The sequence below is a fragment of the Fundulus heteroclitus genome, chromosome 14 (assembly GCF_011125445.2).
Source record: "Fundulus heteroclitus isolate FHET01 chromosome 14, MU-UCD_Fhet_4.1, whole genome shotgun sequence".
Classification (NCBI taxonomy): Eukaryota; Metazoa; Chordata; class Actinopteri; order Cyprinodontiformes; family Fundulidae; genus Fundulus; species Fundulus heteroclitus.
The window spans coordinates 13,064,473-13,089,457 of NC_046374.1; the positions used below are offsets into that span (position 1 = coordinate 13,064,473).

The following is a 24,985-nucleotide window of genomic DNA, read 5'->3' on the forward strand; positions in this document are numbered from 1 at the left end:
TCAGGCGTTAGATGATTCGCTTAAGGATGAGCTAGCACGTCAGGAGGAACCCGCTACTCTTAATGAATTTATTGCATTGGCCATCCGCTTAGATAATCGCCTTCGCTCCCGCTCTAAGAATCGCTCCCTCGGGCCTCTCGTTTACCGAACTCAACCCCCCGAGCGAAGACCACCTAGCCCTGCGGCACCTCGCTCCCCGCCTCCTGAACCCATGCAATTGGGTCGTGTGCGGTTGACACCTGAGCAGAGGGAGCAGCGAATGTCCACTAGGCTGTGTTTGTACTGCGCCTCCCCTGCTCATTTTATTAGGGACTGCCCCGAGCGGCCAAAAGATCAGGTCCGCCGGCTGTAGCGGAGAAGCCGACGGACCCGCTCCAGTTAACGTCCTCTTCCTCTCCGCGACTTAGTTTAAAAGCAACCGTAGTAACCTCTCGTGACTCGTTTTCTTTATCAGCCCTAGTAGATTCCGGCTGTGATTTTAATCTAATCGATAGTGCTTTCGTCCGTCGGGTCGGACTCGAGACGGTCCCGTTAAGTTCTCCCCTCCACGTCTCAGCCCTAGATGGAGGGGTCCTCCCTAGTATTACTCATAGCACTAGACCACTTGAGTTAGTAGTTTCCGGTAATCACAGAGAACGGTTAGCTTTCCTTGTTTTCCCAGTAAGACATGCCACCTTAGTGCTAGGAGTTCCTTGGTTACAGCAACATAATCCGCACATTAATTGGGTGGACCATCGGGTAGAGTCCTGGTCCACAGGTTGCCATGCTGCCTGTTTACAGTCAGCAGTTCCTCCCTGTCAAACCGTTTCGCAGTCCTCCGTTCCGGCGGATCCGGAACTAGTGGAGCTAGTACCCGAGTGCTACCATGACCTAAGACAGGTCTTTAGCAAATCCCAAGCCTGCTCCTTGCCGCCGCACAGGCCTTATGACTGCGCAATCGATCTTCTGCCTGGTGCCCCGTTGCCGGTTAGCCGCCTTTACAACATTTCTATGGCTGAGCGTCAGGCCCTTGAGAAGTACGTAAAGGAATCCTTAGCGGCAGGTCTTATTCGAGCCTCGTCTTCCCCGGTAGGGGCAGGCTTTTTCTTCGTATCCAAGAAGGACGGCTCTCTGCGTCCGTGCATCGATTATCGGGGTCTAAACGCAATTACCGTTAAAAACAAATACCCTCTTCCACTACTCTCCTCCGCCCTAGAACCGGTCCAGTCAGCTAAGGTCTTTACCAAACTAGATCTCCGTAATGCTTACCACTTGGTGCGGATCCGTCGGGGGGACGAGTGGAAAACTGCCTTCAAGACCCCCCTGGGACACTTCGAGTACCGGGTTATGCCCTTCGGTTTATGCAATGCCCCAGCTGTCTTTCAGGCTTTGGTCAATGATGTCCTCCGGGACTTCCTTAACGTATTTGTCTTCGTGTATCTAGACGACATCCTCATATACTCCCGCAATCACTCAGAGCATCAAGACCATGTTCGACAAGTCCTCCAACGCCTGTTAGAAAACAAGCTATTCGTGAAGGCGGAGAAATGTGAGTTTCACAAGTCCTCAGTATCATTTCTCGGGCTCATCCTGGAGGGAGGACAAGTTCGCTCAGACCCAGACAAGATTAAGGCGGTTCTCGACTGGCCGGTTCCCGAGACCAGGAAACAGCTGCAACGTTTCCTTGGTTTCGCTAACTTCTATCGAAGGTTCATTAGAGGATACAGCCAGATCGCCGCTCCTCTCCACGCACTCACGTCCACCAAGTCCTCTTTCTTGTGGAGCCCTGAAGCTGACTCTGCGTTCATTGACCTAAAGAAGAGGTTCTCCCAGGCGCCCATCCTCATTCACCCTGACCCCAGTAGACAGTTTGTGGTGGAGATTGATGCTTCGGATACAGGGGTTGGAGCCATTCTCTCCCAGAACTCACAGTCTGACCAGAAGCTTCACCCCTGCGCCTTTTTCTCCCGGCGCCTGACACCGGCCGAACGCAATTATGATGTGGGAGATAGAGAGCTGCTCGCCATCAAGCTCGCCTTGGAGGAATGGCGACACTGGCTTGAGGGGTCCGAGCAGCCTGTCCTTATCTGGACCGATCACAAGAACTTGGCCTATATCCAGACAGCGAAGAGGTTAAATCCCAGGCAGGCCCGCTGGTCCCTTTTTTTTTCCCGTTTTAATTTGTCCATCACGTTTCGCCCCGGGTCGAAGAACCAGAAGCCTGATGCTCTGTCCCGCCTTTACTCTCCCCCTGACTCGGACGAGAGTCCAGCCACCATTCTCCCTTCATCCTGTGTGTTTGGAGCCCTCCAGTGGGAGATTCAGGATTTGATCGCTCAGGCACTGCAGTCAGACCCCGACCCAGGTACTGGACCACCCGGCCGGAACTATGTCCCAGCCTCGGTTCGTTCCCGTGTGCTCCAGTGGGCGCACTCTGAGAAATTCTCTGCCCATCCTGGTGTTTACCGAACCCGCACCCTCATCTCTCGCCACTTTTGGTGGCCCACCTTGTCTCAAGATGTCAAGACTTTTGTTCTCTCCTGTCCCGTGTGTGCTCAGAGCAAGCCATCTAACAGACCCCCTGCAGGCCTCCTACAGCCGCTACTCGTTCCCGATCGTCCCTGGTCCCACATCGCCCTGGACTTCGTCACCGGGCTCCCCTCGTCCCAGGGGATGACAACCATCCTCACAGTTATTGACCGTTTTTCTAAGGCCTGTCACCTCATCGCACTCCGCAAGCTCCCCTCCGCCTTTCTCACGGCCCAGCTCCTGGTTCGACACGTTTTCCGCCTCCACGGAATCCCCCGGGAGATCCTGTCTGACCGTGGTCCCCAGTTCATCTCCAGGGTTTGGAAGGAGTTTGCCGTGGCCCTTGGGGCCCGGTACACGCTAACCTCCGGCTATCACCCTCAGACCAACGGTCAGACAGAGCGGATGAACCAGGAGCTGGAGACCGCCCTCCGTTGCCTAACCTCCCAGAACCCATCCGAATGGAATAAGTTCCTCCCCTGGGTCGAGTACGCTCACAACAGTCATGTCTCCACAGCCACCGGCCTGTCCCCCTTCGAGATCTCCCTGGGCTATCAACCACCTCTGCTTCCTGACGACAACCCCCGAGTAACGGTTCCCTCAGTAAAGGACCACATCACCCGGTGCAGACATTACTGGACCCAAACAATCCAGGCCCTCAAGAACACTGCAGAACAGAACCGCCGATTCGCTGATCGAAGACGCACCCCAGCTCCCAGTTACCGTCCCGGTCAGCGAGTTTGGCTCTCCACTCGAGACCTACCCTCCCGAGCAGCCTCCAAGAAGTTGTCTCCACGCTTCGCCGGCCCCTTCGAGATCACCTCCATAGTCAGCCCAACGACCGTTCGCCTTCGTCTCCCGTCCCACTCCCGGGTTCATCCCACGTTCCACGTCTCACAAATCAAACCTGTTCTCACTAGCTCCTTGTGCCCTCCGGCCGAACCCCCACCACCCGCCCAGGACCATCAGGGACGACAGGTCCAGCGGATTGTGGCCTCCCGTCGGCGAGGTAAGGGGTTCCAGTACCTCGTCGACTGGGTAGGTTGCGGTCCTGAGGAGCGCTCTTGGCTCGCTGGTTCTTCCATCCCTGACCAGTCTCTCATCGAGGCGTTCGTCTCCTCTCGTCCCTCCACTTCCTCCTCTGGGCCGCCAGGTGGCGACCCTTGAGGGGGGGGTGGTGTCAGGACTCAGCGGGCAGGGCTGTGCAGCTTGCTGCCAGCTCCGTTACCTCTGCTCCTTCACAGGTGTTCGTGGTTGGACGGTGGGCGGAGTGCGCACACCTGCAGCTCGTTCAGCAGCATCTGAGCGTTCTATAAGAACTGCGTCCGAACAGCGAGAGGACGCCAGAGTGTTTTCGTTGCGGTATGCGTGACAGCCTCGACCTCTAGCCCACTCTTGTTCCCAGAGACTAATCCTTCGTTTGCTCTCTCTCAAGGTTTCCCTGTGTCTACGTGAACCCCGAATGACTCTAGAGTTCCTCGACTCGACCAGACGTACCTCAGCTCTGGACGCGAGTCACACCAACTCTCTCTCCGGTTCCTCTCGCTGCTCTGGATCCCTGGACGCCCTCGTTGCTGCTCGGACCCCCTCGCCCCGCTCTCCGTCGACCCGAACGCCTGCTCAAGACAATCCAGCTGAGTCCTCCTTACCGTCTCCCCGCTCGGTTAACCAATCCTCGTGGTAAGCTTACGTTTATAGCTTTATCTCCCATTTCTTACCTTCTGTTAATCACATATCCCTTACCTCCTAGACTGGTCTGGTCCCTTGGTCCCGGGATAAGTTCGAGCCGCCATCGTCCCCCGCCCCGCAGACTAGCGCTGCGCTCCGTGTGCTCCCGAGTTGTTAATAAATCCTTGAATTCTGACCTGTGTTTCCGAGTGTGTTTTCTGCATGTGGGCCCGACATCTCAAGGCAAACATGACACAGATAGTTCCAGCCAGGGTCTGAAATTAACACTCGCCAGACGGCAAATTTTCCATTTGACATTTCAGAGGACTAGCTGCCACATGGCGATTAAATGTTTGCACCAAATAAGTTGTGTTTTTCAGTCATCATTTGGGCGGATACTTCTTTATGTTCCTCTGCTTTCAGCTTGTATAACAACAAACGCACACAAACACTCGCACATGTGACGCAAGAATGACAGCAACTACGTCATGTCCCTTTACTAACAACTAGCGTTTAGCTCAGGCTAATTACGTTGCGGGATTATGTCAAGAGATTTAGCAGGGGTCAGTCAGAATTAATATTTTGGCCTGTAAAAAATGCTTGGCTGGTTTATTTTTACATCTATCAACTTGGCCGCTGAATCAGGAAGTTAATCTCGGACACTGGTTCCAATATAGACAGCAGCTCATACTCTGTGTTTCAGAGTAATTTTCTCCAGTAAAGGCTGGTTCACAAAGCAGGATTTTAAAATAGTGTGCCGATTTTCAGCAACACTACATAGAACAATAAAAAATCCTAGATAAAACAGGTTTGCTCATACAGTGTGTGGTGTCCGGTCAGACAGCAAGCTCAACACACCACACATGAACAGACTCAAATAAGATCCTCCAACTGTCAGACAGGAAATCTTGCAAATCCTCTCAAGATCAAACGTGAGTTCAAAGTAAATAAACATGGACGACCAGGAAGAATGATAAGCGATAGTTTGTGCACTAATTTTAACAGCGAAAAAACATAATCAAAAGAAAAGACATTGGTTAAAAAAGAAGAGACAATGAGACCGGGGCTCAACACTTACTGCACTATGACATGGAGATGAGTTGGTGTTTTGTCTCTCTCGGGGAATCCCTCACCTCGCCTTCTGATTGGCTACACGTCACATTCAACAGGCTGCCTGCTTGTTTGTCCTTGGGGGACACCACACACAGTAGGATAACGGGAAAAGACAATCCAACATGTTGCATGTCCTCGATTTGAGGTCGGAGCGGTCCCGAGTCCCTTCGTTCTACCGAACGGGCCCAATTTCTCTTAATGGTATACTATGCAACCGGGGTTATTTTCCAGCGAGGCTCCCCCCAGAGGGCGAAAGTAAAAGTGCACTGTCATAAAGATGCTCAGCTGTTCTGGTTTCTCCATCAAGTCAGGCGTGGTTGTTTTGAGCTTAGCAGACAGGCGAACGCAACGAAAAGTGGAAAAAACGGCAGTACAAACAATAACTAACACAGTGAAAGTATGAACATCAGGGTTTCCCGCAGCGGTATCTTGGCGAGGCGGTAGCGTGAGTTTGGCGAGGCAGCCACCTCGCCAAACTCACGCTACCGCCTCGCCAACATTCCAAAAAAATATATAATAATAATAATAATAATAATAATAATAATAATAATAAAACTCGATATGCTTGCATGTTTATTTGGCGTTAACACGCGGTTCTTTGTTGTTGCTTTCGCGCGTGCATATAGTGAATGGCAGGGCAAAAACACATGGAGTTCTTGCCGTAAAGCAAGACTGACTCTCGCGGTTTTGCACGAGACTTCTGAGCCTGTGAGTGCAGGCCGAGAGCTCCTGCAATTGCAAGTACGGTATTTACCCCACAGACCACCAGGGCGGCCGAGAAAACCTTTGTTCGACCTGAAATGACTCATTTAATCATCCAAAACGGTATGGAACACATTAATTAAGTGAAAAATGTTGCATAGTATGCCTTTAACACACAAGACAATGCAGGATTATCTCTTAACATTATTTTAAGAGACACGCCGATAATCGGCACCTCTTGGAAGGAGAAGACTGGGAAAAATATCAGGCTAAAAATCCTGCCGTGTGAACCAGCCTTAAGTTGATGAAAGTGAAAAACATTTTGCCATTGTGAAGCTTTAGGTGACTGCGTCATACTGAAATAGGTCATGTAGCCAGTTTTAGTAAATCAAACATGTTAATCAGGTGGTTGTTGATAAACTACAGCTAGCTAGCTGTATGCAGGGTGGGTTTAAATGGATGTATTTCAGTCCATCTGGTTAAGTTTTTAAAATGTTTGCAGTTTGATAATATCATCAAAGTTTATAACCTTCTAATGTTTTTGTGATATCTGAATTCCATTCTACCATTGTAGACATTTGATATCAGTGTACTCAGTGTTGGCCAGTAGCGCCGCTACATGTAGCGAAGCTATTAGTTAAACTACATTTTCCAGTAGCTTGACCGTAGCGTCGCTGCTTTATGAATCAAGTAACTTTCCTGTAGTGACGTTATTTTTTTGATCAAGTAGCGACGTAGCATCCACAAACGCTACAAAATCCAGGACATAACTAAGAAATGAAACCAGGTTTGCTATTTTGAAACAACATTCAGAGTTAAACATCAATCTGAGTTGTTGGTTGGACATGTTCATGCGCGAGCTTCTACTTTGCCTCTCCTGTCTGTATCTATCGAAACATGCGCATGCGTACGGCAGTGGAACTTATGGTAAGCCGATTAGGCAAATTATCGTCCGTACAATAACGTGCAGTTCCAACCCATATTTTACGCGAGCGCGCGTGACGTGAAAAATGCGCGCTCGCGTAAAATACGTGCGGTGGCGTTAATAACGTTTGGTGGCGTTTTTTGCATATTATATTATCAGGAGGTTGTCTTTTATGTGCTCAGCCACTAGATTTAAAGGTGTTTTACCCAATTAGAACACTGCAGCACCAGACACAACCAGGAGGTCCCTGATCGTTGGGGAAAGGCAGAAAGAAGATGCACCTTCCTTTCTGATCCTGTCTAAATTCTGCTTAGTTCAATAATAAAGTCTGATATTACACAAAACTCACTCTGCTTGTTCTCCCTACTTATGCCCTTGGTGCAGAAGATAAATGAAATCTTTAACAGAAATGTTATTATTAATTCTGAAAATATTATCATGTGAATATAAATACAAAGCATACAGAAAATGCAGCTTCATTAAGTGACCTGGTTTATTTTATTTAGCTTTTAATTTCTTTTCAACATTTAGTTCTACTACTTGGCTTGTGCTTTGGTAGTTTCATGTTTAAAATGACAAAAGAAATATGAAAAAGCTTATGGTACATCTTCTTTCTGCCTTTCCCCAACGATCAGGGACCTCCTGGTTGTGTCTGGTGCTGCAGTGTTCTTATTGGGTAAAACACCTTTAACTCTAGTGGCTGAGCACATAAAAGATAACCTCCTGATAATATAATATGCAAAAAACGCCACCAAACGTTAACGCCACCGCACGTACTAGGCCAATAACCTTTTTGTTTTATTTCTAGCAGTAATTTCTTCAGTTTGTATTTTATTATGCTGCTCATAAAGCAATGTCTACACTGTATTAGGTCATTGGCTGATCTTTAATAAATGTTTTAACCAGTGTATCAGACTCATTTTGAATTGATCTGACATTAGGTTGGTACAACGTTAAGTAGCTTCTGATGTAGTTAAGCTACTTTTAACTCATTTGTGTAACTTAGCTTGCTATATTTCTATAGGTGGTAGCTTTTGTGTAGTGAAGCTTAATTTGTTGTTGAGTAACTGATAGCTTAGCTCACTACACTGGACAAGTAGCTTGCCCAACACTGAGTGTACTACATAAACATCTATTTTTATCAAATATGTTCTGTATCCCCAATGTACTCTACAATGTGTGGGGAGTAACGTTTCAGCTCTAATAATTAGACCACAGATACTGTACATGTCCCTGCTGATCCTAAAACAATACAGAAAAACTCATAAAATGCAGTCTGAAGTAATCTGAGCACAATGCTGGTCAATAAATACGAGGGGGGAAAGACAATTTAGCAGTTTTTTGTTGTCTGTTCTGCCAGCAGCTGCTCAGACTGACTGACAATGCTGAGATGTTTGATGATTACATTAATCATGTGACCGGTTGTCAATAAGCACAAAGTCTGCCGCAACTCTTTCTTCCTCCATTCACAACTCCATTGTCGGTGCAACACTCCACTATTATGGTTTTATCGCTAGTTGAAGTGTTTGTGAGGATGTCAAAGAGGCGAGGCCAAGATGTCTATATGTTTCAACAGGATTCAGCACAGTGGGACCAAAATAAACAGCACACAGACCGTGGTGCAGCGGGGAGCTCGCTATGGCTGCACTTTTGCAGCTGAGAGCCAGCTCCACCACAGTAGCGCAACTCGCGACACAGGAATATGTGGATGTCTGCTAGCTCTTCACTGCGTACCACAGCGGAGAACTCGCTGCCAGCACAGCCACATGACACAAATATTATGCAACTGTCACTGTGGTGACTGCGGAGGAGAGCTCATTCTCCTGGGCGCGACAGGAAAACCATCCCACTGACAGTGGCTTTGCTTCAGGCAGTCAACTGGATTTTTCAGTTACAAACACACCTTCCTTACATTTGACAGCATTTAGAAATGACATAAACTGGTAATACAGCGTTGTGGTCGCCACCTTAAAAGTTAGTACAGAAGTTTTGGTTTTCAATCTGTTTGTTCAAAAAAATCAGACTTGAATCCCCCACAGCAAACAGTCTTCTGTTAAGCCCCCATAAATAAATTTCAGCCACTCTTCTGTGATTCTCTCATCCTTAGGGAGCGAGTGGAACCTTCATGCATTTTCTGCCCATCCTCGGACATATCAGCTCTCCTTTTTAGTAACCGCTGTGAAGTTAGTTTGAGGCTGAATATGGGACATTTGCGCTCTGTGGCTTCAGGGGCGTCTGCCTCCTGTTTGAGTCAATACAGGGAGGCTGATCTGTGGCTGCAGTCTGCTCGCTGCTCCGCCTTCCTCCTCTCAAGTGGAGCAGTCAGACATGCTAGCTGATTAATGGTGTGCTCTGATTGGAGAATATGAATTATGTAGAAAGACAACCCGTTTTATGATCTGACCATTTTTGGGTAAAGAGACAAAGCTGAAAATTTATTTTGTTGTCATGGCACCTTTATTAACAGGTCAAATCTAAAATAAATACTAGAGAAAGCCGCTGGATTGATCTGAGCACCAGATAAACACGTGGTCTCCTTTCTGTGAGTTAAAGTTCTGGTTGAAGGCTTCTGAACCCGTTGAAGTGTTTGGTTGGAAGTTTTCGTACATTTTTTGGGCTGTTTATCATGATGCGTTCACCGGGACACGCTCACTTTGTTTACACTGGAGAGGAGCTCAGAGCGCTAATGCTGACCGGATCTGTGGCAAAACCGACTGGAATCCCACCTGAAATCCTGAGGAAAACACGCCGTGGCTGCAGAGGGGGTAACCAACGGCGGGGGGTGGGGGGAGTGGGGGGGAAAGAGGATTGAGATGGAACGAGCTTTTTGAAAGGAGAAGATTTAAGCAGTGTCTCCCCTCCGTTATTATGGGAAACGTTCGCTCTTTAAACAACAAGATGGAAGAGTTAAAGGCGCTGACGCAGAGTCAACCGGAATACCGTGAGTGCAGCCTGATGCACAGTGGGATGCATTAGCTTCGATAGTAGGTTCCTGTTTTAAAGCCATGTGACAAACATGCTGCGAGCGTAATTCCAGTAGTAAATTGACAGTTTTTTACCCTCTGAGCAAACATTAAAGCTATAGTTGGAAATCCTGTTCAAAAACTCTTGTTGTTATACTGGGTGAAAAGGTCCTTTAAATGGAGGGTTAAAGGGGACAATAATAAATAAATAAATATATCATGAAATAAATAAATGTAGATATACCATGAAATAATGAAATGTAAAATAAATTAGGATATGTAAAATTAAACACATAAATGTATCATTAAATGTTCCACTGAATAAATTAAAGCACAATTTATTTATTTAATACATCATTAAACAATTGTACCATTAAATTATAAAATAAAATTAAAATATTTAAATGTACCTGTCAGGGTGCAGTTCCGCCTGCTGCACCCTGAGCATTTCCAGCACCTTTCTCCTCTCATCCAGCCCTGATTCCACTCTCCTAATCATCCCGGACTCATTCCACCTGCCAACCTCCCTATAAAAGCCTACCTCAGTCTACTCTTCCCCGCCGGTTCATCACTCATCTCTGGTCCTCCTTACCAGAAGGACTCTCCTCTTGCCTTCCCCCCTGAAGGACTTTGTCTCCCCTGACCGCACTCCTCCCTCGCAGCTCCATTGGCTCCAAGCTCTGCTCGGGTCCCATCCTGAAGCTCTCCTGCAACCTTGGGTCCCGTCCCAGGGCTCACCCGCGGTCCTCCAGCTTCCACACTTCACCTGCTCCATCCCGGTAAAGACTCTGGTTTCCTTCCTCCACAACTCATCCAGCCTTCAATAAACTCTCAGAACTAAGCTCCGTGTGTGGTGAGTGTTCGGGTTGGTTGTGACAGTACCATTATATAATTAAATATGACATTTACAATATGACATTAAATAATTTATTGATATAATTTGATGTAAAGATTTTGTTAAATAAATTCATTTGGATGTACAGTTCATTATTTCACTCTATTCACACTATTATAATTTCATGGCATTGTGCAGCAGAGTCATCATGAAATAATTTAAACTGTCATCTTCACACATTAAACTCAGTGGGCAGGAGGATTAGGGAGACCCTGTCCCTTGATTGGCTGCTTCACACTGTGCTAGACAAGAAAACTTCTTCCTGGTTGACTGTTGACTCCGTGCTCAATATCTTTATTGTAGTGCAGAAATAACGTTGTAATTTATTTACCGTACACTGGTTAAGCAACTCTATCTGGATTTTTCTGAAATATCTCCAAAATGTTTGCGAGAGAACATTAGTCAGTATTAGCCAGTGTTAGCTAAACTTGAACCTGTCTGTGACACATTCCCCCATGTTTGCTACACCAAGCTCTCTCGAGAACGTTTTACAGACATTTCAGACTAAACTAGGCATATAGAGGCTGGAGTTGTTCAACCACTGTGTGGAAAACAGATTGCAACACATTGCTGAAGTTATTTCTGTACTTTACAGCAAAAAAATTACATTTGAGTCAATGTTCAACCAGGAAGAAGTAGACTCAGTGAAAAGCAGCCAAACAGGCATCAGGGTCTCCTTAATCCCACCCACTGAGATTGATCTGTGAAGTTGACAATTTAAATGATTCCATGATGAGTCTGCTGCGCGATAGCCTCGTGAGGCCATCCTGATCTCGCGAGCTTTCAAGGTTTCACTCGCAGATCAGTCTGGCTACTCTCCGTTAAAGAAAATTTGGAGCCGTTCACCAAACGAACGTCCAATCAGCATTGGCTTTGAGGCGGGTTGAGGTGTGACGCAACGGGAACGCGTCAGTTCAGTCTAAACAACATGGCGGCTTCAGCCGATGAAACTAGCGTTAGCGTGGCTATCGAGCAAGTTTTATCGGAATTACAGAGTATTACTTTGCTGAGCTAACGAGCCTTTACCTGCAGCAGCAAGAGCAGCTTGGCTTGTGGTTGTGTTTTCGTCGTCGCTCTGTTACGAGCGACGACGAATCTGATTGGTTTATTTGGCCCGTCTATCACCAACATAGGCCAATCAGCTAACCAGTATTTTCGCCCCTTCCCAAAATTACTTCAACGGAAGGTTTCCAGATGGATATGCAGAGCAAATCTATCCGGCGGAGTCAGGTAAGCTGCGCGACACCATGAAATAAATACATAGTGAAATAATGAAATTTATATTCAAATTAATTTAACAAAAATTACATTTAATTATGTAATGTTGTAATTTAAAAGGCTTATTTAATTATTTAAAGGCACATTTGACAGTACATTTCATTGTTTAATGATAAATGGTAAATGGACTAAACTTATATAGCGCTTTTCCAGTCATACTGACCACCCAAAGCGCTGTACACTATAGCCACATTCACCCAATGTGGGGTTAATGCCTTGCCCAGGGACACATCAACATGTGACAAGGGGAAGCTGGAATCAACTTTCCGATTGCAAGACGACTACTCAACCCATCAATTAAATCGCCCTGATGTATTTGATGTATTCAATAGATAAATTGTATATTTATTTAATCGATGGAACACTTAATGGTCCGTTTCCTATTTCATAGTACATTTAATGATACATGTAATAATTTAATGTGACATTTAACGGTGCATTTATTTATTTCATTCTACATTTCATTATTTCCTTTTACATTATTTCATGGTACTGTCAGGGTTCAGGTTTTGCCTGCCTCACCCAGGACATTTTCCAGCACTTTCCACCTCCCATCCAGCCTAGTTCTCTCTCCACCTCTGATCACTGCCACCTGCCACCGCTAATCAAGCCGGACTCAATCCACTTGTCAACACCCCTACATAAACCCACCTCAGTCTGCTGTTCGCTGCCAGATCGTCTTCTCTCTATGATTCTCGACCCCTCACGACGCTCTGCCTTCCTTCGTCCCTCTTCGCCTCACGTCTGCCTGTGACTCTCCCTGTGCCTGGAACTCTCGCTGCTGTGCTGCTGGCCCCGCCTCGACCTCAGCACTCTCCCGCCTTCCCAGGAGACTTTCTGGCTTCCAGCGCCTGCATGGCTCCGCAGCACAGCACCCACGGTCCTCCAGCTTCCTCCAGTCCACCAGCTCCTGTCATCTCCATCCACCCGCTCCAGCCCGGTAAAGACTATTGGATTTGTCCACTGCTTCCATTACTCCTTCAGTAAAACTCTTTAACGAAGCTCTGTGTGTGGCTGACTTTGGGTTCATCAGAACACTTTATAACAGGTACGTGTATTTATTTCATGGATTATTTATTTAATATTGTCCCCTTTAACCCTCCATACCTTCCATCCTGACAGTAGTAAATACATTATTTATTCAGAAAACAGAATGAAAAAATAGATCTCTGTGGGAGCTGTAGGCCTGTAAAAACGGCAGAGATCGGTGAGGAGTGATTCTGTCCCCGCCCCTCTGTCACTATTGGTCGGGGGGGGGGGTATCTCCTTATCTATTGGTTGTCCCACATGTCAATCATTCTGATACTCTCACATAATGCCAATGGGCGCGCACCCTCCTTGTTAGTTTCTGTTTGTTGGCTGGGCATGTGCATTTCCAGTGTTTTTCTATCCAGTTAGCTTTGTTTTTAGCCATTGATTGTAGCTATGCAGGTCTAAAATGGCTTAGAGTCACTAGAAGCAAACTAAATGGTCTGAACTTGTATAGCGCTTTTCCAGTCATACTGACCACTTAAGGCGCTTCACACTATATTACACTCACATAATACACCAATATGCAGGTTGGTAGGCAGCTTGGGGTTAAGTCCCTTGCCCAGGGCAATCTTTCAATTGCAAGATGACTACTCAACCCATTGAGCCACAGTCACCCTACTGTCTTGCAAGTTTATGAGAAGAAGAGGAAATCCTCAGTAGAAAGAAATAAGACCAGAATGCATTTTCACGTGATGCCCCTGAGGAACAGAAGAGCAAGTAAGATGGTCTTGTGTAATTGCAGTTACTCAAAAAGGGACTTGGATGTTTTTTGCCTTACATTTCAGAAAAATCGCAGACTCTACCTTTGAACAGAAAGGGATAGTGGAGGAAATAGCCTTGGAGCCACATTAGCAGGAAAACGGTTTTCCTTTGTTCAGTCTGATTATCAGAAACAATGAACAACACTAATCATTTTCAACTTATTCCTGTTAGATTTGTTGTCATAAAAGAGAGTTTAGGATCATGTTTAGGATCACCTCAACTGGTCCTTAAACACCACTTCACTGGTGAAGAGGGCACAGAAGCGCTTGTACTTCCTGCGGAGGATAAGGAGAGCCCACCTGCCCCCGGCCATTCTCACGACTTTCTACAGAAGCACCATAGAGAGCATTCTGACCAGCTGTCTCTCTGTGTGGTGTGGAGGCTGCAGTGCCTCCGACTTGAAGAACATGAGGAGAGTGGTGAGGACAGCAGAAGGGATCATCTGGGCTCCTCTTCCCTCCATTAATGACATTTCATCCCAACGCTGTGTGTCCCGAGCCCGTAACATCATCAGGGATCCCTCACACTCCCACCATGGACTGTTCTCCCTGCTGCCCTCTGGAAAGGGGTTCAGCAGCATCCGCTGCAGGTCCACCAGGTTCTGCAAAGCTTTTTCCCTGTTGCCATCAGACTGTTGAACTGGTAAACTATAAACTGGACTCTGCACCACATTTGCACATTGCATCCCTATCTGGCATTACCAATGCTGCCAAACTTTTAGTTTCCTTTACTCAACAAAAATGCATTTTTGCACAAATGCCTTTTTCACATTATTTTTGCACATAAAAATGGTCTGAACATTCTCCTGCACACTGTGATTGCACACTGTCTTTCTCCCGCATTGTTTACATTTTGACCACTGCTGCACTTTATACTGTAAATGTTGCCTTATTCCACCTGGAATCTCACTCTTATAAGCTGTATGCAACGAAATTTTGTTCTGTATGCACTCTGTACATACAAAATGACAATAAAGTTGTCTAAGTCATGTCTTAAATGCCACCTCTGCTCCACAAGGTTTAAAGCTGTTTTAAATTAGCATGTGGTCATAAAAAATAATCTGTTAAATTTAGAACATTAAGGATATCTAGTTCCTTTGTCACTAAAACTATTGGTTGTAAATACAGCAGCAATTTAACTGCAATGCAAATGGTCAAATAAAATTCTAAATGAAAGCACAACTCCCCCTGAAAGAACAGAAGAAACTGACCTGCAGACCAGACAAACTTTGGTTGACTGTAATCAGTGTAAATCACTGATTCTCCTCTTCTTGCTCTGCACACATATCCTGCTGTGTGATTCTGTCCATTAATGAGGAAGGAGTTCTGTTCAGTCCCGTTGGTGCTGCCAGGCATCGGATAAAAGCTGTAGGAGCTGCTGGATCGTTCAGGGACGGCTTTATACCAGAAGAACCTCCATCCTGCAGACGAAGGTTTAACCTCACAGCTCAGAGTCACTGAGGCTCCAGGACTCAGCCATGATGGAGACACAAAGAGGACAGGCTTAGCTGCCGGAGAGAGAGATAGGCAGGGTAAATAAACTAGCTGGAAGTAGTCCATCTCCAAACATTAAATAGTACTTTCTCCAATTAAATCTTACATAAAAATTTTAAATATACAATTAAAAGAAATATTAAAGACATCACTTCAAGAACTTTAATATATAATTGACTATCATTATGAATTAAGCTTTTCATATTGTTCATCTCAGGGTTTTCATTATTTCTCTTTGGCCCACAGCTTTCTTTTTCTTTTCTTGTGCTTAATTTGATTAAAATTTGTTACATCACGTTCATTTTTAGAAACGTATTGACTGATCTATCCTGAGAAACATTTTCAGTTCAGTTTGATTAAACTATTCCAGATCATTTTAAAGGTTTTAAAGTCCTGACCTCAACCTTGGGGATTAACTAGTGGTGGAAACTGGAGAATTTCACATTTAACTATTGTTGTGAAATCAGACCAGAGAAAAAAAATAAAAAGGTAAGACTACGGCTGAAGCCACAAATAATGTGAGAAGCTGCTGATTACCTCCCCTAAGGAACTGCCACCACAACAGCAGGGCACTGACTGCTTTAAATCCATGCTCTCCCTCTTCATCTCTTTTTCCATGGACCATGAAGGGGTCTACACTGGAGAGATGCCCACCTGCCTTCTTCAACATCGAAACCAGCAGTTTGTAATCTTTCCTCAGCTTTGCAGGAGAAAAGCTGACCTGAAAGTTGCTCCCACTGTGCAGAGGTCCTCAAAGGAAGCCTTTGATTTTCATCTGAGCGTACGATTCCTGTTCAGGAGGTGGTTGAGAGGCTAATCGCCCCTCGTTACCCCCCATATACTACAGCATGCACGATGAACCTGAAACTCGACCCGATACAAAAAATTCTCGCACAACTGAAGAATAGGCCCAAAAAGGGGGGATTGTATGAGGATTTTTTTGGATTTACCTGCTGTGTGACTGTAGGCTCTGTCTTATTTTCAACATTAAGAGACAAACAGTTCTGTTTTTGGGTTCGGTGGTAAAATCTAATAAATTTATACTTCTTCCTACCTTCTTTCCAACATAAGATTACGTAATCTGTTATGGTGTGAATAGTGGATTTAACAAGTTATTACGTTTTCCAGTTTTATACATGCTTCCATCCATCCATTTTCTGACCCGCTTAATCCCTCATGGGGTCGCGGGGGTCGCTGGTGCCTATTCATGCTTTTATTTTCAAAATATGTTCAAATAATGCACAACTCTCAATCGCTAAAATGAATTTTTTACGTTTCTCTCTATCTAACAGAACATTTATTGTTCTGTGTGCCGTTCCCTCAATCTGTTGCGATCTGAACGCATCTGTGGTCATAAATACAATAAAAGGATTTTGATTAAAATCCTAACAATAAAAAAGGCTTTTATTTCTGATTCACATCTCACTGGTGAAAATCATCCAGCTTTAACAATCTGTAGCTGGGCACTAAAAATACTTACATTTCGTAGTGGTTTAGAGAAATATTCCTGAACGAAGATGATATTCTTTACAGAATGTAGTTTTTTTTTAAGAGTTGAGAACTGCTCTTTTATTTCATTAAAGATTCCCACTCATGTGGAGTGACTCAAGACTCCATTCTTGGCCCCTTCCTCTTCTCTCTTTACCCCGTCCCATGGGGGTCAGTTATAAGAAAACATGTTTTAGCCTTCTATTTTTTAGGCAGAAGACAGTGAGACTTTTATGGCACTGAAAAGAAAAATAGTTGCTCTCATGATATGATGTTTTTCTTATAATAATGCCACTGTTTTTTACTTTATCCTCCTATGACCTTTTTCTCATATTACTAATTTTGTCTCTTTAATGTTAATCTATATGCACATCTATGTCTAAAAGAATCGATCCAAAGCTCCATCTATATGTTTCTATCTAAAAACATATACACAGGGAACATAGACGTTCACTACTTTCTGCCACATACAATATGGCGGTAACATCGACGTGCAAACCTGCTCTCAACGAGTCGTCTATGTATATATGTCTGTGGGTTCGTTCATCTTGCGTCTTTACGCATAATCCAGTTGCTGTTTTTTTCCCTCTTTTCAGCTCCATGCATTTCTAGTCTGTTAGAGTTTATAACCTTCTTCATCACCTTTCACAGCGACAGGTTTGTCATCTCAGTCTCTGACCTGACCTGACATTATATCTTTGTGGCGCAGGGCCATATAGTGCGTAATTACGCATGCCATAGGCTGAGTTTGAAGTTTTTCTCCGGGTACACATTTTGTTTATGGTCTGAGCGACTGAATGATTACTTTATGCTTCACTTTCAGCCCAGTAATAGTCTTAAAGGCTGAAGTCTATAGCGCTTTTATTTATGTATTGTAATCCCTGATTCTCTGACTTTATGCGCAACTTTTCAAGCTCTGCCCCTCACTGGTTCCCAGTGACAGTTGGAAAAAATAAAAAATAAACTATTTGGGAGCAGATTGTCCGGTCCCAGAACAATTTGTTGTACCATGTTGAGGTGGGCAGATCCCCCCCCCCCCCCTGTTTTTCCATTTGTGCTGTGTGCCATAAATAAACAGTGGGAAAATCTGTCTAAATAAAAACTGTAAAGGGCTCCTTTAGAGAGAAGAGAAGGAATGAGGGGTCTGAGCTGAAGCCCCCAATGTTACAAGTCCTTCAAAATGCCCCTTAAAAGTACGCACCTAAATTTCTTGTGACTTAATTGTGCGCACTTGAATCAAGTTGACGCAGAAACCCACTGCAGCACCAGTCGTTCTGTCGTTAAGATTGAACAAAATAACATGAAACCAAACTACTAACTCTCTATTTTTTTGGGACATTTTGCTGCAGGTGGAAGGACATGAAATGTAATGGCAGACGTTTTGAAGGCTGGACGCCAATACGAGCCCCTTGCTCTAAGGCAGGAACAGGAGAGGGGAAATAGGTAAAAGCGTTGAGGCACATTTAGCACATATAACTCAGAAACAATGCAGAATTAATAAAAATGAAACTTATAAACAGATTAAGTGGTGTTTCAGACTGCATCTGGTTATAGGATCTATTTACTGATCCAACGTGCAGCCATGACTGTTTCTGAATGAAGGCTTTATAGTTGGAAGCTGCTCTCTCCTCTTACCGGTACTGCAGCTCAAATTCTTTTAGCGGTATACAGTACCGGACCGGCTTACTTTGAAAACTGATTATTTTTGGAAGTAAGACTGTGTTTTTCAGGGATTTTTCTAGGTTCAAACATCCCTGACCAAAATTAAACATTGAAAACGAACTAATAGAAACATCTCTGTCTCATTGTCAACATGATGAGATGAGTTTTAATTTTGAGGTACTGGGGAAGCATTTAATAAATTTATACTTCTTCCTGCCTCATTTCCAGCATAACATTAATCTGTTATGATTTGAAAAGTGTAAAATATCTGTGGATTATACATGTTATTATATTTTCCATGAACAGTTTTATTCATGTTTTTAACATTCCAATTATGTCCAAAACAAATTAACAAATAATGATATTAATAATAGTTGCAGTGGATTTGGCATTTCCTCAGTCTGTTGTGATAAACACAAAAACTCTCTCCTGTTGTTCTGTTTAGATGTTCTAGAGGAGGAAACTAAAAACCTGAACTTTTAGTATGAAAGCAGTCTGACTCACATCTCACTGTCAGTCTGAAGGCATCACTCCATTCTGTTATCTGATGGTCTCTTTTTGCCCTACATCTGTATTCTCCTCCATCAGACTCAGAGACTCTGGTGATGCTGTATTCACTGGATGATGGAGAGTTCCTGGTGGCTGATCTGCTTTCATGGCTCCATTCATATGTCCACTGAGTTCCTCCACCTCCTTGGATCTGACATCTGAGGAGGATTTTCTCTCCCACGTACACATCAGGCAAGGAGGGTGGTTGGATTACAATCTTAGGCTTGGAAACTTTAAAATAAACAATTTTCAATCAACAGTCTGTTGGAAAGTTCATTTTACACAAACATAATTGATTTTATTGCACTAATTAAAAATAATTCAGGTAACAAAGAGAATCCAGCAAGATTACACAATAATTTTAACAAAACAGTAAAGAGACGTCAAGAAAGGAGAAACATTAGTGGAGCATAAATTGCATCAAAATGACAGATTGTAACAAACACATTTTTTGTGGAATAGCAACATAAACCCAGGAAGAATTACAATAATAAAAAATTAGTGAAAAGGCTTCAAGACAGGACAAAAACTGTAGAAACAAGTTTCATCAAACAGACAAATTGACAAAACTAAAGATTTTCTAATTATCAGTAAAAGGAAATCACACTGTGATTTAAACCAGTTCACTGTTACATTTTCAAAAGGATTTACAAGTTTCTCTGTATAATGTCTGTAAATCTGTAAATGTATATACTGCCTAAGTCTGTAAATGTTTATCTTAAAGACTTAATGAATAAGTTTTTTTTTTTTTTAAAAAGCCTCCTTCACCCTGATATGACATTAAAGGAAAAACTGAAAACTTGACTGTCATTTTTTTTCTTTTTGCTTCAATTTACTTACTAATTTGGCTCTAATTTGGAACTCAAGAAATTCTGTAATTCTAAAATTTTACACTAAAATCAGGTTATAGAACAAGCAAAGACATCAAAACTCTTCTGTTTTCAGGTGAACAAGGAACTGAACACAGTGAACAGAAATAAAACCTCCCTGATAAATACAGCAGATTTTAAAAATGTTTGCAGGTTTACTGCAGAATAAAGAACTAAACTCACCAGTTTTCAGAATAGAGATTTCCTTGCTTGTTTCTGTATGAATAACTGGTTTTCCTCTTCCTCCTCTGCAGCTGTACACACCTCCCTCTGAGACAGAGATGACGCTGTATGGCTCTTTGTTTCCTCTGAGCCAGACCGCAGGATATGTGAACCCATTTCTGAACCAGTCAAACTTCCAGCCAGCAGATTCGTCCACAGAGCAGCTCAGTGCTACTCTGCCCCCTGCTGGTATGATTGTTTTCTCTGCTGTCAGACTGGCTTTGGGTTTATATGCTGTTGAGTTTAGAGCAGAAAGGAAAAACGATTAGATTATGGCTTACTACGAGAAAAAACACAGTTTAAAACACATAATCTTAAAAACAAAATTACCTATTAATAAAGTATGACCAAAGTTATTATGGTTTTTACATCAGTGACATGTTGCTTTCTCTGCATGTCTAACACATTTTATTCATCTGTTATGAGGCTGTGGTAATAAATAGAATAAAATTATTTTGCTTTTTAAGATCAGAACAATAAATAAGTTTGTCAGTCTGACTCACATCTCACTGGTGAAACTCATCCATCCAACATTAACAATCTGTAGCTGGACACTAAAAACACATTTCTTACTGGTTTAGAGAAACAATCCTGAACAAAGATTATAATCTTTAAAGTCAGGAACAGGAAAATAAACTGAACTAACAAATGATTCCGGTCCAGAGTGAGGGATCATCCTTCAGCTCATCATCTATTATATGCCAGGTTTAGGTTCTGGGAATAATCAAGTTAGAGTTAAAAAATATAATTTTTCTCAGTCAGACTGTGTTTTTTCCGGGGTTCTTATAGATTCAAACATCCTTGATGAAGTTTTTTGGCTGACAGAAGAAAATTCTTAAACTCACAAGAAGCTGAAGAAATAGACTTTAGATCATTTTCTGATTGTCATAAAGTTCCTTTTACCATCAGTAAAGAGGAAATCAATCAGGTGCTGCTGTATAGAAACTTAGGGGTGCTGACTGACCATCTTTTGTCTTGGAAAAAGAATATTGTGCCAGTCTGTAAAAAGATAAAACAGGATATACATCCTTTGATGTCTGATGCCCTTTGAATGAAGTAAAACCTTCTTTTTTTCCATAAATTAAAGATAATCAGTATTTTGCAATACTTTAATACCAAGTGGTATAAAAGTCTGTCCATTATTCCCTCTGTGGTGGAGGAGCGGGCTAAATCTGTGTCTTTGATACAAGCGACCCTGTCCATTACTGAAATACCTAAACCGCTTCATCAAATGAAAATCTGCTCTAAGATTATAGACCACCTATAGTGGAAAACCTTTCTGAATCCTCCTACCATAATAATGTGGTGAGATCATCTGATAGCATCTCCTCTAACCCTCTGCTCTGAATCATGACTACAGACTGCTACCATCAGCTCAGATACAGGGTCCACAGTTTAATGAGGTTAAACTGAGAAATGCTTTGGTTCATCAGTCAGTCCTGAAACTAAACATGGAACATTAACCAGCGTGGATCACCATCATCTGCTCATCTTATTATGTTTACTTTTTGATTCTGTCTGAGTTCATGTATATATGTCTGTAAACAGTGGTGCTTTGATGCAAGACACATTTCAGACTCTGACATCAAAGGAATATCGTATCCTCTTGTTGAGCATTCAGTCAATTCCACTGGTGCGTAATGCTGTGAGGTGAATTAATTGGCACTGCTGGAAGACCTTGCAAATGAGAGAATTAGGAGGGAACACGGTTTCAGGGAACAAATATTTCCTGGCCACTGATGATGACTGGCCAATAAGACCATGAGGTGCTTTGCATTGACCATTTATGGATGAATCTGGGAGTGTAGAGGGCAGAACATGAGGCAGAACCTGGTATGTAAATGTGTAAGTAAAGCAGCGATCTATACAGGGAAAGCCTGTGTGCATGGTTTTATAAATCTGAATTATTTTTGGCATATAGTATGGATTCTATGAAATGTTTTATAAATTAAACCCAAGACCTTCTTGCTGCAAGGCAATGCTGCTACTAATCATGCATCCACAAAATTTAAAAAATTAAATACAGTAACCGTGGACACAATTTGTGTTTAAGAAGATAAGTAGAAACAAAATGACACTTTTTAAATCATTTTTTAGGGATTTCTTTTTTTTCCCTCATCTTTTGCCCAGATTTGGCTTTCTGTGTGTAAACATCTCTGTCTCATTGTCAACATGAAGAGACAAGGACAGTTTTCATTTTGAGGTACTGGGGAAGCATTAATAACTTTAGACTTCTTCCTGCCTCCTTTCCAACATAAAATAAAGCTGTTATGATATGAATAGTGTGAAATCTTTGTGGATTATACATATTATATTTGTCATGAACAGTTTTGTTCATGTTTTAACATTCCAATAATGTCCTAAATAAATTAACAAATAATAATATAAATAATAGTTTAAGTGGATTGCCATTTCCTCAGTCTGTTGTGATAAACACAGAAAAGCTCTCTTGTTGTTCTTGTTTAGATGTTCTAGAGGACGACATTGAAAACCTGAACTTTTAGTATGAAAGCAGTCTGACTCACATCTCACTGTCAGGCTGAAGGCATCACTCCATCCTGTTATCTGATGGCCTCTTGTTGCCCTACAGCTGTATTCTCCTCCATCAGACTCAGAGACGCTGGTGATGCTGTATTCACTGGATGATGGAGAGTTCCTGGTGGCTGATCTGCTTTCATGCCTCCATTCATACGTCCACTGAGTTCCTCCACCTCCTTGGATCTGACATCTGAGGAGGATTTTCTCTCCCATGTACACAACAGGCCAGGATGGTTCCAGGATCACGATCGGTTTAGAAACTGTTTAAAATGAACAATTTTCAGTCAACAGTCTGTTAGAAAGTTGATTTTACACAACATTAATTGATTTTTTTGCATTGATTAAACCCAATGTTCCCATGGGATATAAGGTAAAAGATTGTTTTATTCTAATAAAACCAGGAGGATTAAACCATCATTTCAACAAAAGAGTAAAGAGACGTCAAGAGAAGAGAAACATTATTGGAACATAAGTGGCATCAAAATGACAGATTGTAACAAACTGTTTTTGTGAAATAGAAACATAAACCCAGGAAGATTTACAATAACCAAAAATTTGTGAAAAGGCTTCAAGACAGGACAAAAACTGTAGAAACAAGTTTCATCAAACAGACAAATTGACAAAACTAAAGATTTTCTAATTATCAGCAAAAGGAAACCATGCTGTGATTTAAACCAGTTCACTGTTGGTTGTTCAGACAGATTAACAAGTTTTTCTCTATAATGTCTGTAAATCTGTAAAAGTTTATAAATCCTAAGTCTGTAAATGTTTTTCTCAAAGACTTAATGAATAAGTTGGTTTTAAAACCCTCATTTAACTTAATATGAAATTAAAGGAAAAACTGAAAACTTCACTGTGATTTTTATCTTTTTGCTTCAATTTTCTAATCTTTCTAATTCAGCTCTAATAAAGAAATTCTGTAATTCTCAAGTTTTACACTAAAATCAGGTAATAAAACAGCAAAAGGTTTTCAGGTGAACAAGGAACTGAACACAGTGAACAGAAATAAAACTTCCCTGATAAATAGATTAGATTTTACAATTGTTTGCCGTTTTACTGCAGAATAAAGAACTAAACTCACCAGTTTTCCAAATAGAGATTTCATCGCTTTTTTCTGTATAAATAACTGGTTTTCCTCTTCCTCCTCTGCAGCTGTACACACCTCCCTCTGACACAGAGATGACTCTATATGGCTCTTTGTTTCCTTTGGGCCAGAACGCAGAATATCTGAACCAGTCAAACTTCCAGCCAGCAGATCCGTCCACAGAGCAGCTCAGTGCTACTCTGCCCCCTGCTGGTATGATTGTTTTCTCTGCTGTCAGACTGGCTCTGGGTTTATCTGCTGTTGGGTTTAGAACAGAAAGGAAAAACGATGATATTACGGTTTACTACGAGATAAAACACTGTTTAACACACTTCATCTTAAAAACAAAATTATTTATGAATAAAGAACAAAGTTATTAAGGTTTTTACATCAGTGACATGTTGCTTTCTCTGCATGTCTAACATAATTTATTCATCTGTTCTGACGCTGTGTTAATAATTAGGATAAAAATATTTTTCTTTTTATGATCAGAACAATAAAGGAGCTTCTCAGTCTGACTCCGGTCTCACTGGTGAAACTCATCCAACATTAACAATCTGTAGCTGGACACTAAAAACACATTTCTTACTGGTTTAGAGAAATAATCCTGAACAAAGATTATATTCTTTAAAGTCAGGAACAGGAAAATAAACTGAACTAACAAATGATTCCGGTCCAGAGTGAGGGATCATCCTTCAGCTCATCATCTATTATATGCCAGGTTTAGGTTCTGGGAATAATCAAGTTAGAGTTAAAAAATATAATTTTTCTCAGTCAGACTGTGTTTTTTCCGGGGTTCTTATAGATTCAAACATCCTTGATGAAGTTTTTTGGCTGACAGAAGAAAATTCTTAAACTCACAAGAAGCTGAAGAAATAGACTTTAGATCATTTTCTGATTGTTATAAAGTTCCTTTTACCATGAGTGGTGAGGAAATCAATCAGGTGCTGGTGTATAGAAACTTAGGGGTGCTAAATGACCATCTTTTGTCTTGGAAAAATAATATTGTGCCAGTCTGTAAAAAGATAAAACAGGATATACATCCTTTGATGTCTGATGCCCTTTGAATGAAGTAAAACCTTCTTTTTTTCCATAAATTAAAGATAATCAGTATTTTGCAATACTTTAATACCAAGTGGTATAAAAGTCTGTCCATTATTCCCTCTGTGGTGGAGGAGCGGGCTAAATCTGTGTCTTTGATACAAGCGACCCTGTCCATTACTGAAATACCTAA

At 42.6% G+C, this 24,985-nt stretch overlaps 1 protein-coding gene and 1 long non-coding RNA gene across 2 annotated transcripts in view; both read right to left on the reverse strand.

Annotated features, from left to right (window-relative positions):
• Nucleotides 1-24,985, reverse strand: part of LOC105923138 (Fc receptor-like protein 5) — a 121,229-nt gene that overhangs the window by 11,134 nt on the left and 85,110 nt on the right. Inside the window, exon 5 of the mRNA XM_036146305.1 lies at nucleotides 15,057-15,353. Coding sequence (XP_036002198.1) covers nucleotides 15,057-15,353 — 297 coding nt within the window. The remainder of the gene's footprint in view (nucleotides 1-15,056; nucleotides 15,354-24,985) is intronic.
• On the reverse strand, nucleotides 4,006-4,413 carry LOC118565672. Its single transcript, XR_004932514.1, has 2 exons — nucleotides 4,227-4,413; nucleotides 4,006-4,124 (listed from the first exon to the last, which is right to left on the reverse strand). It is a non-coding gene; the product is annotated as an uncharacterized LOC118565672 (long non-coding RNA).